General features: G+C 50.6%; 1 protein-coding gene across 3 annotated transcripts in view; it reads left to right on the forward strand.

The window, feature by feature from the left end:
- Positions 1-23,669, forward strand: part of PHACTR3 (phosphatase and actin regulator 3) — a 244,159-nt gene that overhangs the window by 143,600 nt on the left and 76,890 nt on the right. For all 3 annotated transcript variants that reach the window (XM_023626836.2, XM_005604830.4, XM_070247447.1), the window contains exons 4-5: positions 6,886-7,068; positions 22,880-23,092. In XM_023626836.2, coding sequence (XP_023482604.1) covers positions 6,886-7,068; positions 22,880-23,092 — 396 coding nt within the window. The remainder of the gene's footprint in view (positions 1-6,885; positions 7,069-22,879; positions 23,093-23,669) is intronic.

A 23,669-nucleotide genomic window follows, 5' to 3' on the forward strand; every position in this document is an offset into this window, starting at 1 on the left:
CCACCCACTACTGTGGCTCCCGCTTATTAAGCATCAATGAAATGCTGGTGCTCTGCTGGGTGTTGGACCCGCCTTATCCCTTTCACCCTCACAGCATCCCCGGGACAGGCCTCCTGGTTTTTCCCAGTTTGCAGGTGAGGACTGTGAGGGTCCGGGAGGTAGCGGCCCCAGGTCACGCAGCCAGAGGGCCAGACACCGTTCAGACTTGTGTTCCCTCCTCTTCCTCTCGGTGACAGTGTGAGGCATGAGGCCCAGGACGAGGATCCTGATGCTACCCCTGTGAGCCTTCCAGTTCTCTGAGATCCTACAGCTTAGTGAGGGGGTTTCACAGAAACCTCACTGTGGCTTAGAAGTCTCTGGAGCTGGACCAACTCTTGCCTCCCAATTGAAGGAACCAGCCACGGGAGCCAGTTCCCTGAGGGTGACTGAAGATTCCTGTCTTGCCCTTTCGGCCTTAAAACTCGACTGGTATCTAAGTAATTTGGCCCAGGTGTGAGGAATTCGGGAGGTTGCTCATAAGGTCAATGAGTCAGATTTATAAAATGCTCTGAGTCTGGCCCAGCGGGCAGCTCACACACCCAGCATGGTCCAAAGCCTTTGTCATCATTTCTGTTCTTTAGATTCAAAGAGTCAAGTATTCTGATGATGCTATTTTCAGGGGAAACCTGCATTGGACATTGTATAATGCTACTAATAGTTCATATTTAATACTAATAAAATCCTAATAATCAGACTTCACATGTGACAGGAAGCTTGGAATCAGTCCTGTGTTCAGATGCTGAAGGTTCTGGTCTGACTCTTGGATTTGGAGAAATCTGGACTATTTTGATTTGGATGGGACAGAAAAGCTCCAAACTCTGGCATTTTGAATATGTTGCCAACAGACCTTACTCTGGATCTTGGAAAAGGAGAAAGGAAAGAAAAAACAGGTCTAAGACCTGTTTATCATCAATCGTAAAAAAATATTATCGTTGAATGAAGAGTCAGTGAAGATGTGGATTTGATTCCTGTCAAAAATGAAGTGATGGTTGAATAGTTAAAGGGGAAAAGTTCCAGGAGAAGTGGTTTGCTTTTCCTAAACTCTGGATCTTTATGAAACGACTGTGTCTGATGGACGGAGGACAGAGCCCCAGGGACGAACGTGCGGCAGCGGCCGAGTGGACAGGGTGCATGTGTGGCCGTGCTGCGGTGGGGCTGCTCCCCTGGCAGCCGCGGGTTTGACGGCTCGCCCCCCACCAGCCCTCCTGCAGCATTAGTCTAGGCCAGGTCAGCGAACCTTTTCCAGAAAGAGTCAGATGGGAAATAGTCTAGGCTTTGGGGGCCGCATGGTCTGTGTGGCAACTTCTTGTCTGCTGTCGCACGGCCAGACGGCCCTGGACAACACATACAGGAGTGGGCGTGGCTGTGTTCCAGAACACTTTATTTATGGACATTGAAATTTGAATTTTGTACAGTTTTTGTGTGTCGTGAAGTATGATATTTCTTCTGATTTTTCAACCATTTAAAGACGTGAAGCCCATTCTTAGCTGAGCAGAACAGGCGGTGGGATTTAGCCCCCAGGATGTCATTACTAACCCTACCTTAGACCACACTCTCTCTCCTAAGTGATTATGGACCAGGAGCCAGAGGGGCCTGAATCAGTCTTTCCTCCAGAGTGGAAAAGGCACTCATAATTGGCACACAACATTTTCTCCAGCACCTGCTGTGTGCCGGGTCTGTTAGCTGCTGAGGATACGGGTGAGCAGAATGCCATCCACCCCGAACTCATGGTCGAGGAACAAGCCTTAGGTAATCCCACAGAGATATGTGATCTCATGGCCGAGGTGAGCGTGGTGGAGGAGGGCACGGAGCACCCTGAGGATGTGAGCGGGGGACTGACCTGGTCAGGGGGTGATGTGTGAGGGGGATTCAGAGGCGGCAGGAGTAGGACAGGCTGGTTCTCAGTTTGCTGCATGTTAGGATCACCTGGAGGGCTCGTAAATTAAACACTCTGCGGGGCACCCACAGTTTACAAACCTTCCTAGCCGCCTCCAACTTTGGGGCACCAAGGGCGAGAAGCCGAGAGATCCAAGGGAGCGAGGGCGTCTTCCAGCCCTGAGGAGCAGCATGTGCAGGGCCCCATGGTGGAAGGGAGCAGGGCGCCCCGTGAAAGGATCGGAGAGAAGGTGGTGGGGTGCAGGGAGGTTAGAAAGAGGGAGAGGGCGAGGTCCGGGGTCTGATAGAGCCCTGCGTCTCCTCTGCCCCTCCTCTCCTACCTGGATGGAGTCGAGAAAGTTAGACTCTCCAGGAAGCGGCTGGGTGACAAAGATCTCTGAGCAGGTGTGGGAGCCCAGGGCGGCCACAGGGCGGGTCTGCAGCCAGCCTGCCCGGGGCATCGCTGGAGGGGCAGGTTGGAAGCAGGTAATGGGGTGGGGAGGGGGTCCTGTGGCAAAGGACTGAGGCCAGGGAGAGGAGGGGCGGGACGTGCTTCCCCATTGGCTCCTGTGCCGCTGGAATTCTTTGCTGTGTGCCTGACCTCCAGTGAATGCACAGCGATAACGGGATACGTGAAAACGTGTGGCCACAGGCTCCCGGGGTACATACCTCCTGCACTCGCAGAGGAAATGCGTTTTCTCATTGGGGTGAAGTCAAGCTCCAGGTCAGCCCTGTCGGTCCCTAATTCATCCTGGCGCTGGGATGGGGAGGGCTCTTGCCTGGTTGATGGGAATCCGTGGGTGTCGAGCCTCTCTCTCCCAGCTCAGGGTTTGTCGGGGCCCTGAGCCCAGCTTGAAGTGAGCACTGAGGCTCCGAGTGGGAACACAGCACTGCCTCCCTTCCCAGGGCTTCCCCGGGAGGGAAGAGCGTTTCCTGGGTCTGGAATAAGGAATCATCCTCAGCCGCCGCTTGCTCCCACCCTGCGGGACGCCTCTGCAGCCAGGAGCGCCCCCTTGTGGCGGCCACCCTGCTGAGCCTGTGGCCACGCTGTAGCCAAGACTGCACCCAGCTGGCACCTGGGGGGCTGAGTGGATGAATGACAGTACAAAGGGGCAGAGAGAGGCCACCACGGCTCGGGCCACAGACCCTTGCAGAGCTGCCCGGAGTCCTTAGCAGCCCTCAGAACTGGCGCTTGAGCTTCGTTGCCCAGGACAAACCCCGGGAGGGCCCTCTGCCCTGCACACACGTGTTCATGGACACACCCTGGAGTCAGTCACCTGGAGTTTGCCCACAAAGCAGTCAGCAGGGTGACAGGTGAGCTGGCCCCTGGACCAGGCCTGCAGGAGAGAGCCCACAAGTCCCGGGAGATGAGCCTGTGTCCAGGGCACTTGTTTGCCCTCCACCCTCTCTGGGGGTTGTGTTATTTTATGATACGATTAACACGTGCATTTTATGACCCACTCTGACCCCTCCTCTGCTCTCATTCCTGAAAGTCTGGTAATCTGCTGGAAGCTAGGAAGGATGCGCCTGTATTGATTGTCATTGAGACAGATGAGATGGGACCAGTTCTGCATGGAGATGGGGGGAGATGACCCTCCCCCTCTCTCTATCTTCACTGCTCTGGCCATCCTCCTCTGAAGTGTCTGTGACCAAGTGAGGGCCGGCCAGCATCCCCCTCCGCCTGGTCCCCAGCCCAAACACAATGAGTGAGGACAGGAGCCTGCACATTTCTCTGAGCTATTCGCTGCCTATGCTCCTGAATGACTTTGCTCCATCTTCTGGGATGTGCCCACTTGGCATTTTCTTAAATAATTGAAGGAATTTCATACTCCATCATTGGATGTCAGGAAGAGAGAGTTGTTACCCTTGTGCTGTGTTCAGTGACCTGAGAGACACGAGGTTTCTTTCCTCAGGGGAACTGGGCAGTGACAAATGAAGTCTGCCTGGTGTCTGTGTGGCAGGAATGCTGGGGGCAGTGTGTGCATGTGCGTGTCTGCGTGCATGTGTGTGCTTGCAGGGTGGGAGTGCATGCACTTTCACTATGTGTGTACATGTGTGCATGCGTGTGTGTGTGTTTGTGCACGTTTCCCCGCGCTGTGGCCACTCTGTGTATAACACAGGCTCCTGGCTGTGTGCTCCCCTCCGCAGCTCGGAAGGAGAAGGGCATCCGATGGCACACAGCCAGGAGGGAGGGCCGACTGTTGAGTGAGAGGAGCAGGGGACCAGCCACCCACAGCCCCCCTACCCCAACCGGCGTTTCTTAGCAACGGCCCTGCCACCAGGGCTATTTTGGGAACTGTAACTTTTCATTGAACATGATTGTGAGCCGGAGCTCTGAGCACAGCCCAGGGAAGTCCTGCGAGTCCACTAAGCTGCAGAAGCAGGTGGAGGAATGCGAGGGCTGCGTGTCAGGGTGGAGCCTTTGCTGTGCCCGCGAGAGGCTGGAGACCTTTGGGCCTTCGAGGTTCAGTGTTCTGACCACTTTGTTGATGATGGAGACGTCATTGTTATTATCAACAGTGACAGTCATGGCAGCAAAGGGCCTGCCCCTTCCAAGGGTCCGTGTCCACATTTGTAAGCAGCAGTGGCAGCCTTGCCACACCTGGTTGTGAAGTTCAGCTGAGATGGTGCTTGTCGTGTGCCCTTACTGCATCTCTGGCAGAGTGCACACCCTCGGTGCTGGCTGTCATCTACGTTCTCTGTCATTCAGGGCCAGGTAAGCTGGTGGCAGAGACCGTCACAACTGTGTCGAGTAAACCAGTCATGAGAGAGGGTCTGAAAAACTATAGTTCTGAGCTTTGTGACAACTGATTTTGTCCGCTGGGCGATCCTCTTGGCTTGCATCTGGGTCTTTTCTTAGCTCAGGGCTCAGCTGGCAAACTATAGCTGTGGGTCAAACCTGGCCCAGGACCTGTTTTGATAAGCCTCTGGGGCTAAGAATGGTTTTTAAACTTAAAGGGTTTTGGTAAAAATAAATTTAAGAAGAATAAGCAGCATGGACTGTATGACCCACAAAGTCTGAAATATTGGCCATCTGCCCCTTTGTGGGAACAGGTCGCTAGCTCCTGGCCTGGGACCCGTGGTCAGGTGATGTGGCTGCACGGATGAGATCTTCCTCACCCCAAATCTCCCGACTTCTGGTGTGGCCGACCTTTCTGCCCTTCTTCTCAGGAGACAGAAGTGCAGTCAAGGGATGTGCAGGTGTGCAGTAGAGGGAATACGATGAGCAGTGAGTACACGCTCAGATCCCTCGGAGGGCCTGGCCTGAGTCCTAGGCATGGCAAGGACACTGTTAAGGGAGCCTGTGAAACTCTCTCCTGAGACTGCTGTTGTCACGTGGGCACAGGGGCCCAGGCCGAGTGGGCAGGCCATCACCCTTATGATGGTCTTCCTTGTCAGAAATCATCATCAAGAGCAGTAATGATAATTGTGAGCACATGTGCAGTGTTTATTCCATGCTGGGCATGTTACCTACATTAACTCATGTACTTCTCACACTGATGCCACAAAGCAAGTAGTAAGATTGTTGTCCCCATCTTATAGATGAGGAAACTGAGGCCCAGAGATGTTTACTGTGTAGGCACAAGCAGCCCCATCTGCAGTGGGGTGGGATGCACGGGTAGGGTGACCTGTCTCTGTCCACCCAGGGCACCTTTGAAAGTGAAAGGACGATTGAAGGACACAAGGACAGCAGGTAGAAATCAGGACTGACCTGGACACAGGGGGCCACCAACTCTGAAATAAACCTTTCCTCCTCCCCCCATCACCGTGATGGGAGCGCGTGGGAGGATGCTCTCCAGAATCCGAGCCAGGCTGGTCCCCACACGGCTACCTCCTGGCTATGTGAACGCGTGCCCATCCTGTCACTGTTCTGCACCGTGGTGGCCTCGATGAACCAACTGTGAAGACTGAGGGGGTTGTGCAGGAGGCAGTGTGGGTGTGCCACGCACTGGACTGTGATCTGTGTCTCAGAAGCTGGCTGAGTCTCCCAGCCTGGACCTGCCACCTTGTCGCTGTGTGACCTGGACCAGTTATTGTGCTGCTGAGCACTGAGCCCCTCATCAGTAAGATGTGACTCTGGGGGTGATCCGTCAGTGGAAGGCCGGACCCTCAAAGGCTCCTGCAGCTGAACCCCAAGCCAGGGAGGTACTGTGTCTTCCTTTCAGCCTAACTAGGTGCCTGGTGTCATCCTTTCTGGGACAGCCACCTGTCTGGACCTTGGGACTCCTTGCTCCCCCTCAGTGCTTGGCATGCCCCCATTCCTGGGCTCATTATGCCTCAGAGTGTGAACCACCAGGGGAGAAGGATTGCATCTTTTTAATCTCTGCCTTCCCAGGGTTGGCACAGTGCCAGACATGCAGTGGGTGATTGAGAAATGTTTGCGTAATGGGGGATCAATGGTGAGATGGTGGGTGCAGAGGCGAATTGGTTATCTGCAGCCACGAAAATGTCACATAATAAACAACCCCAGTACCTTGGAGGCGTACAGCAGCCAGTGTTTGTTGTCGTCTGTCTGGGTCGGCCTTGGCTGGCAGGACTAGGCACCTCAGCTGTGCCCCGCCTGCCTCTCATCCCCCAGCAGGCTGGCCCTGGTGTGTCCCTGGGGTGAGGGCCAGGGTACACAGGAGGAGCAAGCAGGAATGTGCAAGCACTATTGAAGCCACTGCTGCATCAAACCCGCTGATGTCCCATTGGCCAAAGCAAGCCACAAGGCAGAGCCCAGGGTTAGGGTCGGAGGCCTTGTCCAGTCTCCCACAGATGTGGTGTGCACAGAGCAGACGCTGGTGGTGTTGCGATGCTTGGTGCTGTCTCGGGATGACAGGCTGTGGAGAGGGGCTCCTGGGATGTGTAGGAGAGGTGTAGGGTGCCACCCCAGGGCCTGGGATGGCATAGTTCCCAGGAAGTCACTATATGAACAAAAGCGTGTAGGAAGAGAGGACAGCCTCAACTGACAGCTGAATTTCCTTGCAGATGCTGAAAGCAAAGCATGCAACCCTGACGGTGGCCCCCGAGCCACACAGAGTGAGCCGTCCACTCCCAAGCAGGAGGCGCTGACTTCAGGACAGGCCCAGCCGGGAAGCCCCGCAGCCACTGGGACGGACCAGGCTTCCTTAGAGGAGCCACTGTCCTCCGACACTCATTCAGACGATGCAGGTACTGGCTGGAGACCGTGTGGGGTTGAGCTGCTGCCAGGATGGGCTTCAGCCTGGGCTGGCAAGGGGGGTCCCTGTCAGGGCCTGGGCAATGGCTCCTGGGAAACCATCCTCAGAGGCACAGCCAGACCCCAGGCTCTGAGCCCTGCTGCGCTCCACCGTGTGGCCAAATTTAGCTGTTTGCTGGAGCATTTTCTCCAGTGTAATGACGTCCACTGGTGGTCTTCCCATATGCCTTTCTGCCGGGATAGCTTTGCTTGTTCACTGGGAGCTCCTGAGCAGGAAAATTCTCCCCAAAGGAGCCAGGGTCCCGTGGGAGCATCTTAGCTGACCCCAAGGCAGTAGGGCAGGACGGAGGGAGAGGACCTTCCTGCTGGCCTAAATCCTGCAGCAGGCAGCTGCCTCCTCCACAGAGGGTGGCCTCTTTCCCAGCAGAGTGCCTCAGGGCCTGCCCACAGTGCCCCGGGGCTGCTGGGTGCAGGTGAATGCGCAGTGTGTCCCCCGCCCACGTGCGGGGCACTCCTTTCCGTGGCTCCACCAGGCGTGTGTGGCGCCTTGCTCTAAGCTGCATTTTCCCCATCTGTTAAATGGGAAGACACTGGGGCCTGTATCAGGGTTCTTTGGGGGGTGGGAGGAGCTTAGTGCAGTGTCCGCCACACGCAGTGATTGTAGGTGGTGGCCGTGGGGCCCGTGCTGGCCGTGGGGCCCATGCTGGCCGTGGGGCCCGTGGTGGCCCTGGTGGAGGTTCTTGTGTTGTTATTATTCTAATAGGCCAGGAGAGTTGCCAGCTGTGGGGAAGGGGAGGCCAAAGGGAAGGAGGCACAGAGAGGAAGAAAGCATGAACTGACCCAAAGCCTCTGGGTGGTTTGAGATGCCCCTCCAGCCTACTCTCTCGGACCCGTTAGGAGCGTCTTTATAGAGATATTCCGGGAGACCTCCCTGTTAAGCTGGAAGCCTGTTCCCTTGTAAACTACAAGCATGGCTGTGCCAGGCCCGACGTAGGGCTGGAGCTTGAGCTGTGTGTCCCCAAGTGTGGGAGGTTGGAAATCCTAGCCGAGGGGTGGAGCCTGCTGGGGCACTGTGGCCGGTGGGCATCCCGTTCTCTGCTGCTTCCTTCTGGCACAGGAGTCTCACAGCTATACTTTCACTGCTGCCCCATGTACAGCGTCCCTCGGGTGTCAGCAGGCAGCTGCCAGGAGACCTGCTCGCCCTCCCTGGAGTGGCTGGGCTGCTCCAGTTCCACCCAGCGTGGGGGTGACAGATGTTTGGGGTCTGAAGAGTTCTGGCCCTTGGGATAGTCGTGGCCTCTCCCAGGGGCCCTCTTGGCATGCCAGTGTCCCCGTGTCCCCCACGTCAGACTTCAGGTTGGTGGTTGGCATGACTCTGATGGCCAAGCGAAGCGTTCACTGCCTCCCATCGGTGGCTCTTGTAGCCAGTCCCTGCCCTTGGCCACCGCCCCCTGCTGGCACCTGGCGCTTCGCTGTGGTGCGTTCTGTCTGCTTGCTGGGCTCTGAGGACTGTGCCTGCTCCCGTCAATGGCCCTCTGACCTCGGGCACTCTTTCGCCACATGCTTGGTTTGGGGACAGATTCTTGAGAGCAGAGTTGGTTTGCTGAGACTATAAATTTGCAGTAAGGACCTTCTCCTGAGCGAGATGTGCTGTTGGGTCTGGGATCATAAACCTGGTGACCTCCTGAGCTAAGTTCGTGGCGGCAGGTGCACGCACAGAGCCTCCTCCCCAAGTCTGAGGCTGGGGCACCTAAGCTGGGGCCTGAGGGATAAGTAGGAGTTGGCCAGACTCTCTGTGAGGGAGAGAGCATCCTGGACAGCAAGAAGGACACCTGTGGAGGCTGAGAACGGGGTCAAGGACCAGGTGTAAGTAACGTTGGCTGTGTGGGTCAGAAGGCCTCTGTGCAACCACTCACCTCTGCTCTCATAGCACGAAAGCCGCCATGGCGGGGTGCACATGGAGGGGAAGGGCTGTGAGCCAGCAAACTTGGTGTGCAAAAGCGGCCCCCAGGCCAGAGTTCGGCAGGTGTGGTTGGCCTGGGAGAGGAAAGGCCAGAGGAATTTGGCAGAGCTGAAGGCTTGTGAGGGTGGCCAGAGCCTGGGTAGGATGGGGGGGGATGGGGTGGCAGCCCTTCCCTGTGGGCAGTTGGAGCCTCTGGGACAGGGGTGGGGATGAATGACAAGGGGGTTTGCAGGTAAGAGGAGCCCCGGCCTCAGGGTGGGGCGGGGCCTGGGGGAACTGGGCCTGGTCAGCGTGTGGGCCACACCATGCAGACGCATCGCTCAACTGGGCTCTGTGTTCCTCCTGCCCCAGTGCGGTCCCAGCCCCCTGGGGCTGAGAGATGACTTTATGTGGGTGGCACATGCAAACAACCAGAGAACATTTTAATAGGGACGTTTATTTTCATTAATTGGGGCGAGTGGTGTGGACTTCTCATTCAGGGTAGTGGAAGAGATTTTCTTTTCCTAATAAGTTGAAATAAAAAGTATGCATTCGCTTAAGTAAGACATAGCACACAGCAGTGTCAGGAGTGCCCAGAAACGTCTGCTCTGAAGCAGGGCCGGAAGCCCGGCTGCAGCAAGATCCGGTCATTCCTTGCGGTGCAGGGAGCATGGCGGCAGCTCGTGATCTTTGGCATAAGGCTGAGACGACAAGAGCTGACCCCTCGGCCAGTCGTGTGCAGGGTGCTGTTCTGAGCCCTGCACATACATCAGCTCTTTTAACCTTGGAAATACCTCTCAGAGATCAGCACTACTGTTGCGCCCTTTACTCACAATGAAATGGAGGTGCACAGGGTGATAACTCATCCAAGGGTAAAGACTTTGGGAATTGAGAGCAACATCTGTGAATCAGGCCGACTCAGGTCTGAGATTTTGACTGAACTCCTCCCTAAGCTGTGTGACCATGGACAAGTCACTCAACCTCTCTGAGCCTGTGTTGTCAACTATAAATGTGGGTAATCATTGCACCGACCTCTCAGGGTTACTAAAATTGAATTAGGTAATCCCCAGGAATCACTTAGCTCAGTCCTGACACACTGAATGCTCAGAAAGTGCTGCTGCTGCTGCTAGTGATTGTCACCATCATTATTGTCATTGTCATCACTGTTTTCGTCATCATCATTATTTTATTGTCGTCATGATGGAAAAGCAGCCCTTGGAGAGTGATACCTTGACACACAATGTTTGGCTGCCTTCCAATGCCCCAAGGCCCTGTGTTTAGCAGCTCGTGTGTTTTGGGGTGTGGGTCCACCTGCATTTTGCTACTGAGCTGGCACGCCCTGGGGTCTCCTGCAGTCCTGCAGGCCTGGAATCCTGCACTTCTGACCACCACTGTGGCTCCAGGTGTCTGTGGAGAAGCCTGGCCTTGAGCACAGCCCTCCAGTGAGGGAGCATATCATAATTTAATGCAGGGACATTAAACTCACTCCTTAAAAAATTGCAATCCAGTGTTTAAAAATCGAGGGCATTCACAAAAATCCACACGTGCAGCTAGCTTCTTTCAACTATCAAAGTTCAGGATGCACTGGGCTGGTGTCCCCACACAGCGACTGTTGCTGGGAGCTGAGAGGGGTCATTCCTTGTGGGGGTCTCTCAGTAACGCCTCTTGTCCTGCAAAGCCTAGCATGTTTGCTGTCTGCACCGCACATAAAAAGTGCACCAAGCCCTGTTCTAGGGAACAGTGAGGAGAGAGCCGTACAGACGTAAGTCAGTCAAACGTGCTTCATCAGGACGTACAGTAAGTCGTGAGTGTCATGTGTGGTTGAGGGTCAGTTACTCCTGTCCCTGGATCTGAGCCGTACGTCGGGGTTCCTATGACGACACAGGAGCCTCGGCTGGGAGTTTAGTCGAGGAGAAGTGACCTCTGCTGGTTGGGGTGGGACAGGGATGGCCCGAGGGAGGGACACCAAGTGCACGGAACATGCAAAGCTGATGCTGTCTTCTCCATTTTTTAATTTTTAGTGGGTTTTTTTTTTTTTTCTGAGGAAGATTAACCCTGAGCTAACATCTGCCACCAATCCTCCTCGTTTTGCTGAGGAAGACTGGCCCTGAGCTAACATCAGTGCCCATCTTCCTCTATTTTATATGTGGGACGCCTGCCACATGGCTTGACAAGCGGTACGTAGGTCCACACTTGGGATCCGAACCACAGAACCCTGGGCCGCCGAAGCAGAGCATGTGAACTTAACTGCTGTGCCACCAGGCCGGCCCCTACACTTTTTTCTTTTAATCCGAAACAGCACTTAAGACTTTAACAGAGGTTACAATTTCTGTTTCGACAAGATTATGAACTATAATGGTAGCTAGACTCACATGAGATGGAGGGGAAGATGTAGGCTTAGAGAGATGTTGAAAAGCCGGTTTCCCAGCCCGTGGACCCCTCAGACAGGTCAGGGACATGAGGGGACATAGTGCATGATGAGCATGGGTGGGTGTTGTGGGGAGAGGTGGGAGGAGGGTTCTTGGTGAGAGTTGCCGGTTTGTTGAGACCTCTGTCAGAGTGGAGGCTGGGGGGACCCACACTTCCACCTTGGGCTAATGGGATGGGGGAACCTCCATTGGGCTGTCAGAAGCTTTCCTTGGGATCTCTCTGGTTGAGGAGGTGTGGGCTGTGACCACTGACTCTCTCCTGGAAAATCCAGAGCTGTCTTGTCTAGTACAGTAGCCACTAGCTGCATGGTTAGTTACATTAATTAAAACCAAATGAAATTAAAAATTCAGCTCCCCAGGAGAAGATCCAAGATGGCCGCATGAGTAGTCTTCCTTGTCTCTCCCCCTTCGAATCTATAACTAATTGGACATTCATCGCTTAACAAAGGATATCCATATAGCATCTCAGGACGCCTGAGAGACCCACGCTGCTATACATTGGATGGCGGACGGACTTCCCTCTGGGAAGAGGTGGAGATAGGTGAAAACTCTCCGAACCCGACCCCGAACAGCCTAGTACCTGCAAGCGGCTTTCTTCCAGCGGGCACCCCCAGAACATCGACACACACCTAGGGCAGGAGGGAGCGCACACCAGAAGAGCCACGGTGGAAACAGGTGACCAGAGCCCTACCTAAGCCCCCCGCAATTACACCTAAGCCCAGAGGGAAGCTCCAGAGTTACACACCTGAGTCGGTGGAGAAAACCTCTACCCGCCAAGGCCCCGCCTAGCATCCACGGTGCCGGCAGGCTCCCGGAGAGAATCCCAAATGGCGCGGTGGCTCGCCAGCTGCTGCTGCCGGCCCCACTGACTGCTGGGCGGGGCTCGGGACTACCGGAGATCTCCTGGGACAGGACTGGGGCTGGGTGGAGCTCCAGCGGCTGGCTCCGCGGCCCAGGGGGGAAACTCTGGAGTTCCGCCCGGGCAGCAGGCAAAGTGTCTACCTGCCATTAGCGGAGAGGCTCCGCCCAGCATCCACAATGCCAGGAGGGTCCCGGAGAGGAGAATACCAGGCAGGGCAGCAGCTGGCCAGCTGCCACTGAACTCAAGGTCTCCAGCTATCCCCCAGACAGGTCAAGGGGCTCCCCGAGATCCTGGGTGAGAGGACTGGGGCTGGGTGGAGTTCCAGCGACCCAGCTCTGTAGCCCAGGGGGAAACCCTACAGTCTCACAGTAGCCTCAGCGAAAGCCTCTGCACAGCACTAGTAGAGAGCACCCGTCCAGCAACCACAAGGCTGGAAGACCCTGGGACAAAAGTAGCATAGCTAGGTGAGCTAACCACAGACTGCAGAAGATCCCCATAGCTCTGCTGTGACCCATAGTGGACAAGTGAGATTTTGTGGGTGCCGACAGTGACGGAGCTGCAAATATAAGTGATCCTGCCCCTGGCCGCTGTAAAAGCCAATAACACTGCTGCAGACCCCAAGGAGGGAGCGCGTCTAGGTGGGCTGCAACAGTAGGCACCAGCAGCCTGAAGCCCCCCTGTGACGGCCCTCACAGCTGAAGAGGGAACCCAAGGACCACTGTGACTATGAGGAGGGGCCCAGGCCCAGTTAGCAACAGCTGATAGGGTTCCTGGTTGGTGCAGTGTAAACAGCTGCTCCCCCACCACACCAGTAGAAACAAGTGGAAGCAGTAACTAAACTCTATCTCTATGCAGAGGCACAAATCTACAACATAAAGCAATATGAAAAAATATATTAAATCTCCAACAGAAGGAAAATAACAAATACACAGAAAACAATCCCAAAGAAAATGAGATATATAACCTAAATGACGATGACTTCAAAACAGCCATCATTAAAAAACTCAATGAATTAAAAGAGAATTCAGATAGACAACTCAATGAGTTCAGGAGCTATGTCACAAAAGAGTTTGATACTATAAAGAAGAACCAAACAGAAATACTGGAAATGAAGAACACAATAGAGGAGATTAAGAAAAATCTAGACGCACTGAACAGTAGGGCCGATAATATGGAGGAAAGAATTAGCAATTTGGAAGATAGGAATATAGAAGTGCTGCAGGCAGAGGAGGAGAGAGAAGTAAGACTAAAAAGAAATGAAGAAACTCTCCAAGAAAGATGCAACGTAAGGATTATAGGTATACCAGAGGGAGAAGAGAGGGAGAAAGGGGCAGAAAGCCTATTCAAAGAAATAATGGCTGAGAACTTCCTAAACCTGGTGAGAGAGATGGAACTTCATGTGACAGAAGCCAATAGATCTCCAAACTTTATCAATGCAAGAAGACCAACCCCGAGGCATATAGTAGTGAAGCTAGCAAAACTCAACGACAAGGAGAGAATACTAAGGGCAGCCAGGCAGAAGAAATTAACCTACAAAGGAACCCCCATCAGGCTATCAGCAGATTTCTCAGCAGAAACTTTACAGGCTAGAAGAGAGTGGAATGATATATTCAAAAATCTGAAGGACAAAAACCTACAGCTGAGAGTTCTCTACCCAGCGAAAATATCCTTCAAATATGATAGAGAAATAAAAACTTTCCCAGATAAACAAAAATTAAGGGAGTTCATTGCCACAAAACCTCCTCTTCAGGAAATGCTCAGGAAAACCCTCATTCCTGAAAAATCAAAAAAAGGAAAGGGGCTACAAAGCCAAGAGCAAAGGAGATAAGTAGAAGGGCAACAACAGAGAGTAGCAGCTCTCCATCAGAACAGATTAAACCATGGAATGGGAAACAAAGGAAATAGAAGAAAACCGGAAAACAAGACATAAAATGGCAGTGGTAGGCCCCCACATTTCAGTAATCACTCTAAATGTAAATGGGTTGAACTCCCCAATCAAAAGACACAGAGTGGCAGGATGGATCAAAGAACAAGACCCAACAATATGCTGCCTCCAGGAAACACACCTCAGCCCCAAAGACAAACACAGACTCAGAGTGAAGGGATGGAGAACAATACTCCAAGCTAATAATGAACAAAAGAAAGCAGGTGTCGCTATACTAATATCAGACAAAGTAGACTTCAAAGCAAAACAGATAAAGGAAGACAAAGAGGGACAGTATATAATGATAAAAGGGACTCTCCACCAGGAAGACATAACACTTATAAATATATACGCACCCAACACAGGAGCACCAAAATTTGTAAAGCAACTCTTAACAGAACTAAAAGAAGACATCAACAACAATACAATAATAGTAGGGGACCTCAACACACCATTAACACCAATGGACAGAACATCCACACAGAAAATCAACAAGGAAATTATAGAATTAAATGAAAAATTAGACCAGATGGACTTAACAGATATATATAGAACACTTCATCCAAAAACAGCAGGTTACACATTCTTCTCAAGTGCACATGGAACATTCTCAAGGATAGACCATATTTTGGGAAACAAAGCAAACATCAATAAATACAAGAGAGTTGAAATAATATCAAGCATCTTTTCTCATTATAATGTTATGAAACTAGAAATCAACTACAAGAATAAAGCAGAGAAAGGTGCGAAAATGTGCACACTAAACAAGATGCTTCTGAACAAACAATGGATTATTGAAGAAATTAAAGAAGAATCAAATATTATCTGGAGACAAATGAAAATGAGAACACGACATACCAAATCATTTGGGATGCAGCAAAAGCAGTCCTAAGAGGGAAATTCATTGCAATACAGGCTCACCTCACTAAACAAGAAAAAGCTCACATAAGCAACCTCAAATGACACCTAACAGAATTAGAAAAAGAAGAACAAACAAAGCCCAGAGTCAGTAGAAGGAGGGAAATAATAAAAATAAGAGCAGAAATAAACGATATTGAAACAAAAAAGACAGTAGAAAGGATCAATGAAACAAAGAGTTGGTTCTTCAAAAAAATTAACAAAATCGACAAACCCTTAGCCAGACTTACCAAGAAAAGAAGAGAGAAATCTCAAATAAATAAAATTAGGAATGAGAGAGGAGAAATCACAACAGATACCAATGAAATACAAGGGATCATAAGAGAATACTATGAAAAACTATATGCCAACAAATTGAACAACCTAGAAGAAATGGACAAATTCCTAGACTCCTACAACCTCCCCAAACTGAATCAGGAAGAAATGGAGAATCTGAATAGGCCAATCACAAGTAAATAAATAGAAACAGTAATCAAAAACCTCCCCAAAAATATGAGTCCAGGACCAGACAGCTTCTCTGGAGAATTCTACCAAACATTCAAAGGAGATTTAATACCTATCCTTCTCAAACTATTCCAGAAAATTGAGGAAGATGGAGTACTCCGTAACACATTCTGTGAAGCCAACATCACTCTGATCCCCAAACCTGACAAGGACAACACAAAGAAGGAGAACTAAAGGCCGATATCACTGATGAACATAGATGCAAAAATCCTCAACAAAATTCTGGCAAACCGAATACAGCAATACATCAAAAAGATTATACACCATGATCAAGTCAGATTTATACCAGGGATACAGGGATGGTTCAACATCCGCAAGTCAATCAACGTGATTCACTACATTAACAAATTGAGAAACAAAAACCACGTGATCATCTCAATAGATGCAGAGAAAGCATTTGACAAGATCCAACATCCATTTATGATAAAAACCCTCAATAAAATGGGTATAGAAGGAAAGTACCTCAACATAATAAAAGCCGTATATGACAAACCCACAGCCAACATCATACTCAATGGACAAAAACTGAAAGCCATCCCTCTGAGGACAGGAACAAGACAAGGGTGTCCACTTTCACGACTCTTATTCAACATAGTACTGGAGGTGTTGGCCAGAGCAATTAGGCAGGAAAAAGAAATAAAAGGAATCCAAATAGGTAATGAAGAAGTAAAACTCTTGCTGTTTGCAGACGACATGATCTTATATATAGAAAACCCCAAAGAATCCATAGAAAAACTATTAGAAACAATCAACAACTACAGCAAAATTGCAGTGTATAAAATCAACATACATAAATCAGTAGCATTTCTATACACTAACAATGAACTAACAGAAAAAGAACTCAATCCCATTCACAATCACAACGAAAAGAATAAAATACCTTGGGGTAAATTTAACCAAGGAAGTGAAAGATTTATACAATGAAAACTACAAGACTTTCTTGAAAGAAATTGATGATGACATAAAGAGATGGAAAGATATTTCATGCACATGGATTGGAAGAATAAACATAGTTAAAATGTCCATACTACCTAAAGCAATGTACAGATTCAACGCTATCCCAATCAGAATCCCAAGGACATTCTTTACAGAAATTGAACAAAGAATCCTAAAATTCATATGGGGCAACAAAAGACCGCGAATTGCTAAAGCAATCCTGACTAAGAAAAACAAAGCCGGAGGCATCACAATCCCTGATTTCAAAACATACTACAAAGCTACAGTAATCAAAACAGCATGGTACTGGTACAAAAACAGGTTCACAGATCAGTGGAACAGAACTGAAAGCCCAGAGATAAAACCACACATCTATGGACAGCTCATCTTCAGCAAAGGAGCAGAGGGCCTACAATGGAGAAAAGAAAGTCTCTTCAACAAATGGTGCTGGGAAAACTGGACAGCCACATGCAAAAGATTGAAAATTGACCATTCTTTTTCACCACACACCAAAATAAACTCAAAATGGATCAAAGACCTAAAGATTAGGCCTGAAACAATAAGTCTTCTAGAAGAGAATATAGGCAGTACACTCTTTGACATCAGTTTCAAAAGAATCTTTTCGGACACTGTAACTCCTCAGTTGAGGGAAACAATAGACAGAATAAACAAATGGGACTTCATCAGACTAAAGAGCTTCTTCAAGGCAAGGGAAAACAGGATTGAAACAAAAAAACAGCCCACTAATTGGGAAAAAATATTTACAAGCCACTTATCTGACAAAGGGTTAATCTCCATAATATACAAAGAACTCACACAGCTTAACAACAAAAAAACAAACAACCTGATCAAAAAATGGGCAGAGGACATGAATAGACATTTCTCCAAAGAAGATATAAGTATGGCCAATAGACACATGAAAAGATGTTCATCATCGCTGATCATCAGGGAAATGCAAATCAAAACTGCACTAAGATATCACCTTACACCCGTTAGATTGGCAAAAATATTCAAAACCAAGAGTGACAAATGTTGGAGAGGTTGTGGAGAAAAAGGAACCCTCATACACTGTTGGTGGGAATGCAAACTAGTGCAGCCACTATGGAAAACAGTATGGAGATTTCTCAAAAAGTTAAAAATAGAAATACCTTATGACCCAGCCATCCCACTACTGGTTATCTATCCTAAGAACCTGAAATCAGCAATCCCAAGAGTCCCTTGCACCCCTATATTCATCGTAGCATTATTTACAATAGCCAAGACGTGGAACCAACCTAAATGCCCAGAAACTGACGATTGGATCAAGAAGATATGGTATATATACACAATGGAATACTACTCAGCCATAAAAAAGGACAAAATTGTTCCATTCGCATCAACATGGATGGACCTCGAGGGTATTATGTTAAGGGAAATAAGCCAGACAGAGAAAGACGAACTCTATATGACTCCACTCATAGGTGGAAGTTAACATATAGACAAGGAGAACTGATCGGTGGTTACCAGGGAAAAGGGGGGGTGGGGGGAGGACACAAAGGGTGAAGTGGTGTACCCACAACATGACTAACAATAATGTACAACTGAAATCTCACAAGGTTGTAATCTATCATAATCTTAATAAAAAAATTTCAGCTCCCCAGTCGTACCAGCCACTTGTCAGGTGCTCCTTGGCCACACGTAGCTAGTGGCTACTGTAATGGATAGGGTGGAAACGTTTCCATCATCTCAGAAAGCTCCGTTGGGCAGCGCTGAGTGTGAGAGGTAGCTGTGTGTACACTTTGGTGCACAGGCGGGGGAGTTTTTGCTGTTTGGATTGGCGAGCCCTTCCAGAGTTTTCTGCACCAGCAGAGACCCTGTGACCCACAAAGCCAAAACCCTTTACAGAAAACGTTTGCTGACCCCTAGTTTGGCAAATGGATGTGGGACAGGGCAAACCGCAAGGGTGGGAGCTCAGAGGCCATGCTGAGATCCAGGCAGAGGCCATGGCAGGTGCCACTGGGAGGACAAGTGGACACTTGTGAGAAATACTTTGGAAGTAGAGGACACAGGATTTATCCATGAATTAGATAGAAGGGGCGAGGTACAGGGTGGAGAAGGCAAGAGAGGGATAAAGTGTTGTGTCCAGTCTGACTGCACAGTTGGGGACGGTGGGCTGTGTAGTAAGCCTGGTGAAGATGGGGATTTGTCTTGGTCAATGCCATGTCCACAGCTCATAGATGAGTGCCTAGGCCCTGTAATGGTTTAAGGACATTTGCAAGATGGATGGATGGATGAGTGAGAGAGAAGGGGAAGACTGGGAAGGGGTTTCTTATGGGAAATCAAGAGATGGGTTTGGATGTGTTCCATTGTACCTATTTGACCTCCAGATGGAGATGTCAAAGTAGCTGATAATGTACGAGTCTGGAGCTCTGAGGAAAGGACAAGGGTTGACAGAGATGGGATTGGTTCTGAAGCCAGAGGACTGGATGGGATCACTCAGTGAGAGAATTAGATGGAGTCAAGGACCAACAGGTGTATTCTGGGAGAGCCCAGGTGGAGCCTGCGAGAGGCTGAGCAGGTGCAGCCAGTGTGGCAGGAGGGAACCAAGGCAGAACCAGGAGAGTGTGGTGTCCAGAAGCCAAAGAGAAAAGTGTTCAAGGTGGGGAGACTGAAGGACTGTGCTGAGACAGATCCAGGTGGGCCTACTCTGGCTGAGCCAGGGTGGGGACCCTGCCCCGGGCCCGCTCTGTGTCCTGTTAAGCCTGCCTTTGGCAACACTGCCAAGAGAACCATGGAGTCCAGTTCAGACACTGCTCACCTTGTCCAGACTCACAGGTCTGTGGAAGGAGACTGTGTCCCAGAGGGAGAAACTGGCCTGTCCATGTTTCCATGGTGGCAGGACCCAGGCTTGTGCTGTGAGTGTGTCACAGCTCTGGAGCTCGCTGTGGGCCTTGCTCACAAGTAGATGCTACAACGTGTCTCTTCAGAAATCTAAATAGTGTCTACCTCAAGTGGTGGTTCCCAACCATGGGCATTTTCCCCCTCCCGCCCACCCCTGGGGACATTGGGCAGTGTCTGGAGACATTTTTGGTTGTCAGAACTGTTGGCATCTGAGCCTGCAGAGCCCAGGGGTGCTGCTAAACATCTTACAGGGCAGCCCCTCACAACAAAGAATTGTCTGGCCCAAAATGTCAGCAGTGCCGAGGTTGAGAACCCCTGACTTGGAACGAGAGGGAGACTCATCCATGGTCTAAAATCACCTTTTACCTCAGGCCGCGTGGCCCATGACTGTCCAAAGTTAGACAAGTGCTGCTCAGCTTCAGACCTCCCTCTGGGACCTCACGTCAGCCTCACCTCCCTTGTAGTGGGCAGAATTAGGTATTTTATACAGATATTTGTACAGATGAGGAAACAGAGGCTCAGAGAGGTAGAGACCAAGGTCACACGTCTGGAAATGAGTCAAACACAACAGAGGAAGGGGTGGATGTGGGTGACTGACATGCTTGAGGCCAGGTAAGTCCTTCCTGTGCCATCTGCCCACCCCAGAAACCATGACTTTGGAAACATGTGGGGTGCCCAGAGGACAGAAACTGAGCCTGTACAGAGTACCTCGAGCTCCTGCCAGCCCCAGGCCTGGTGCTTCCAGCTGCAAGCTTGGCCGCTGAGGGCCTGGGTCCAGAGCATCGTCTCCCAGGCTTAGTGTCCACTGCCCTGTGCTGATTTACACAAGACAGGAAACCCAACAAAGTCGTTGGACTGGTGCTCACATGGTGAGAAAGGACATTTCCATGCTCACATGTAGCTTAACAAGGAAACCGCACAACTGTTTTTACCTACAAAACACAAGATGTTTATTTTAATGTTATTATTAGTGCAAAACTCATTAAATAAAACAATCAGAATTGAAGACTCGTAGAAGTTGTAGGTTACATTTCATGGGACATGATGATAGTCTTGAAATCTAGGAGTCTTTAAAAACTATTAGCAAATAACACATTTGAGGATAGTTTTATAAATAATAATAACAATAACAGTGTGGGTATCCATGCAGGACACAGGAGCAAGCAGCATCCTGTGACGGTTGTTCTCAGTTCAGGCTGACTTCATGATACAGAGCTGAGCTGCCTTCTGCAGGAGGTGGGGAAGGGGCATCTCCTTTCTCAGATTTTGCACATCAGGAGTTAGAAGAGCCAGCCCTTCTAAGGCAAAGTCTTCATTTGCATGAGCTTCACAAGAGTAAGGGCCAGGCCTGAGGTTTTCAACTCCCAACAGGGACAGTAAAAGAATAGAAGTGGTGGTAACAATGGGACATGCAGTGTTCGCTTCTAAAGTGTGGCTGGAAGCTCTGGAAGGTAAGGAGTGGGCGTGCCTCAGTCAGCACTGTGTTTTCAGCACCGCGGACAGCGCCCTGCCCACGGTAGGCCCTCTGGGAGCATTTCCTGGTGGATGGATGAGTCCCACCCAGTGACTTCAGGTCCAGTCGGGCTGTCCCCGGGGAGTGTTAGTGTCTTCCTCCTTATGTGTTTGTAATGATGAAACGAGGCAGTGTGTGGTCAGGGCCGTGCCCAGGGCTGGGCATCGGGGATGTGCTCTGGGGAGGCAGGGTGTGCTGGGGTCCTGAGGTGGGATGAGAGGCTGCCTCTCTTGCATCAGGGAGGAAGGAATAAAGGGGATGTCAGGGACAGTAGGTTTGTGTTTGAGTTAGGAATCTGAGGAGAGCCCCCCATCTGACGGCCTCAGTTTCCCTTGTAAAGCTGGAGGTGAAGCTGCCTGGGAGAAGGTGAAGGGGAAGTGAGAAGCTGGAGGTAGGAAAGGGACAGAAAGGTTTGAAGCATGTGACTGCAGGGGAGGCAGAGTTGAGAGGCCTGGAGGGGAGGTGCCTGAGATGGCCACAATGGTGCTTCTGTGCCACTGTCTTTCTCCTGCGGCACTTGGCAGGGATGGAACCAGCAGATGAAGACTTGGTCCAGAGATGGGATTTTTCCAGAGAGTTAAATGAGAAGGAAGTGAGGCAGAGGACTTGGAGGATATCCTGGGAAGGTTGTTGCAGTGATGGATGGTGGGACTTGAGCTGGATAAAGAGAAAAGTGAGAAAGGAGAGGGTTGATGGATTGGGAGAAAGCAGAGGGGTGGATAGGCTCAGGAGGCAGTGCTCAAGGAGGTGGAGGAGCAGTTCTGGGGGATCCTGAGCCAGCAGCTGGAAGGAGAGGGGAAGGGGGCCCTGGGCAGGCTGACACTCCTTAAAGGCTGACCCTGCCCGTCTCCCACCCCTGGTCTTGGCCGGCATGCCTGGGGGCAGGGCTGCTGAAAAACAGACATGTAAAATCAGTGGCTGCTGATTCTGAGGGTCTGCGATGTGCCAGTCACACATCTCATTGTCATTTCTTGTTTAAACCTTGCAACAATCCTGTGAGGGACTTTTGTTGTTAGTGTAATGTATGTGTTGGAGAAGAGAATAATTTTCTCTCAACCTTTGTGGGCTCTTGGGTGAGACAACCCTGTAATAAGAGACAGATTAACAAGAGAAAAACAGAAGTTTAATAACACATATACCTTCTGGGAGAGACCCAGGAAAACCGAGTAACTAGCCAAAATGGCTGAAGCCACCACCTTAAATAGCATCTTCAGCTAAAGACAAAAGAAGATGTTGGGGGTGAGGGGGAGTCAGTTACGAGAGGTGACCAGGAAAAGTACAGTAAACGAGGCTAAGGTTATTATGCAGATTTAAGTCCTGGCCTTCTGCATTGATAAGAGTTTCTAGAGATAAGGTCATCCCCTCTTCCTGGTACATCAAGGGAGACACCCTTACAAATGGAGATTATCTTTAAGATAACCAGCCTAAAATAATCCTTATGCCAAAGAAACGTATTTTGGGGTGACAAATTCCACTCCTCTTCACATATGTGGGTCAGTGGAGGCACAGGAAGTTTAGTAACTTGTCCAAGATCAGAGTGAGTGCAGGGGCTGACTGGAGCCTGAGTGTGTCTCGTTCTAAAGCGTGTGATCATGGGCAGCACCCCCTGCTCTAGGTGAGCTTGGAGCTTTGGCACCACCTATTGAGTGGAAAATGGGACAGAATCATCCGGGCTCTTGAAGTTATTTCCCTCCTTCTTTCCCCCTCCTCCTCTGTTGGCTTCTGATGTTTCTATTGATAGTTGAACTCACAGGAAGTATGTGTCTGTGTGTGAAGTGACCCCTCTGTACTCTGCTCCATGTCCCACCCAGCCAAAGCCCCTTGCTCTCCTCACACACATCCACCCCAGTCGGAGGAACCATAGTTTGTGAATTCTCTGTTTTGCCTTTGAACCAGCCAAGATGCCGTCAGCATCCAGAGGCGAAGAAACAGATGCTGCCGGCAGCCTTCCGCCTACCATGGATGATTCCTCTGAAGCCTTAGCTGGGTCCGAGTCCCTGGACAGTCCTCCAAGACCCCTGGAGAGATCCATGGGCCAGCTCCCCAGCCCCCCACTGCTGCCCACCCCGCCGCCCAAGGCAGGCTCCAAAACTACAAAAAATGTCACAGGTGGGTCCACATGCATCTGCCTATCCACCCATCCATCCTCCTTTCCTTCTTTCCTTCCTTCCTTCCTTTCTTCCTTCCTTCCTTCTTTCCGTCCATCCATCCATCCATCTATGCCTTCAACCAGGCCTGATTGGGCTGCTACTGTGGACTGGTTCTCACCCTTTGCTTCTGTGATCAGGGCTCTGGGCAGATCCAGGGGAGCAGAACTGGAGGTAAGAGGGCTGTTCTTAGTGAGGAGCTCTGGTTCTCAAGAGCAGACCACTAGGGCTCCCTCAGGCAAATGGAGCAGTCTGTTTGCAGGAATCAAAAGTGTCTTCTAGAACCTGAATGCAGGGGATGCAACCAGCCCACAGGATGAGGACGTTCTGTCTGTCTGGATGTTCAGGTGTCTGTCCTTCTATTTCTGCTTCTTTCTGAGTCAATCTCTCTCTCTCTCTCACTCTCCCCATCCCCTTCCCTACCTCAGTCTCTCTCACTGTCTCTGCTCACCTCTATTTCACTGATTCTCTCTCCAGTGAGCTCTGTCCAGCAAGGCAGGGCCTGGAATAAACACCAGACTGTAGGGTGCTGGGCAGAG

The sequence above is a fragment of the Equus caballus genome, chromosome 22 (assembly GCF_041296265.1).
Source record: "Equus caballus isolate H_3958 breed thoroughbred chromosome 22, TB-T2T, whole genome shotgun sequence".
NCBI classification, from domain to species: Eukaryota; Metazoa; Chordata; class Mammalia; order Perissodactyla; family Equidae; genus Equus; species Equus caballus.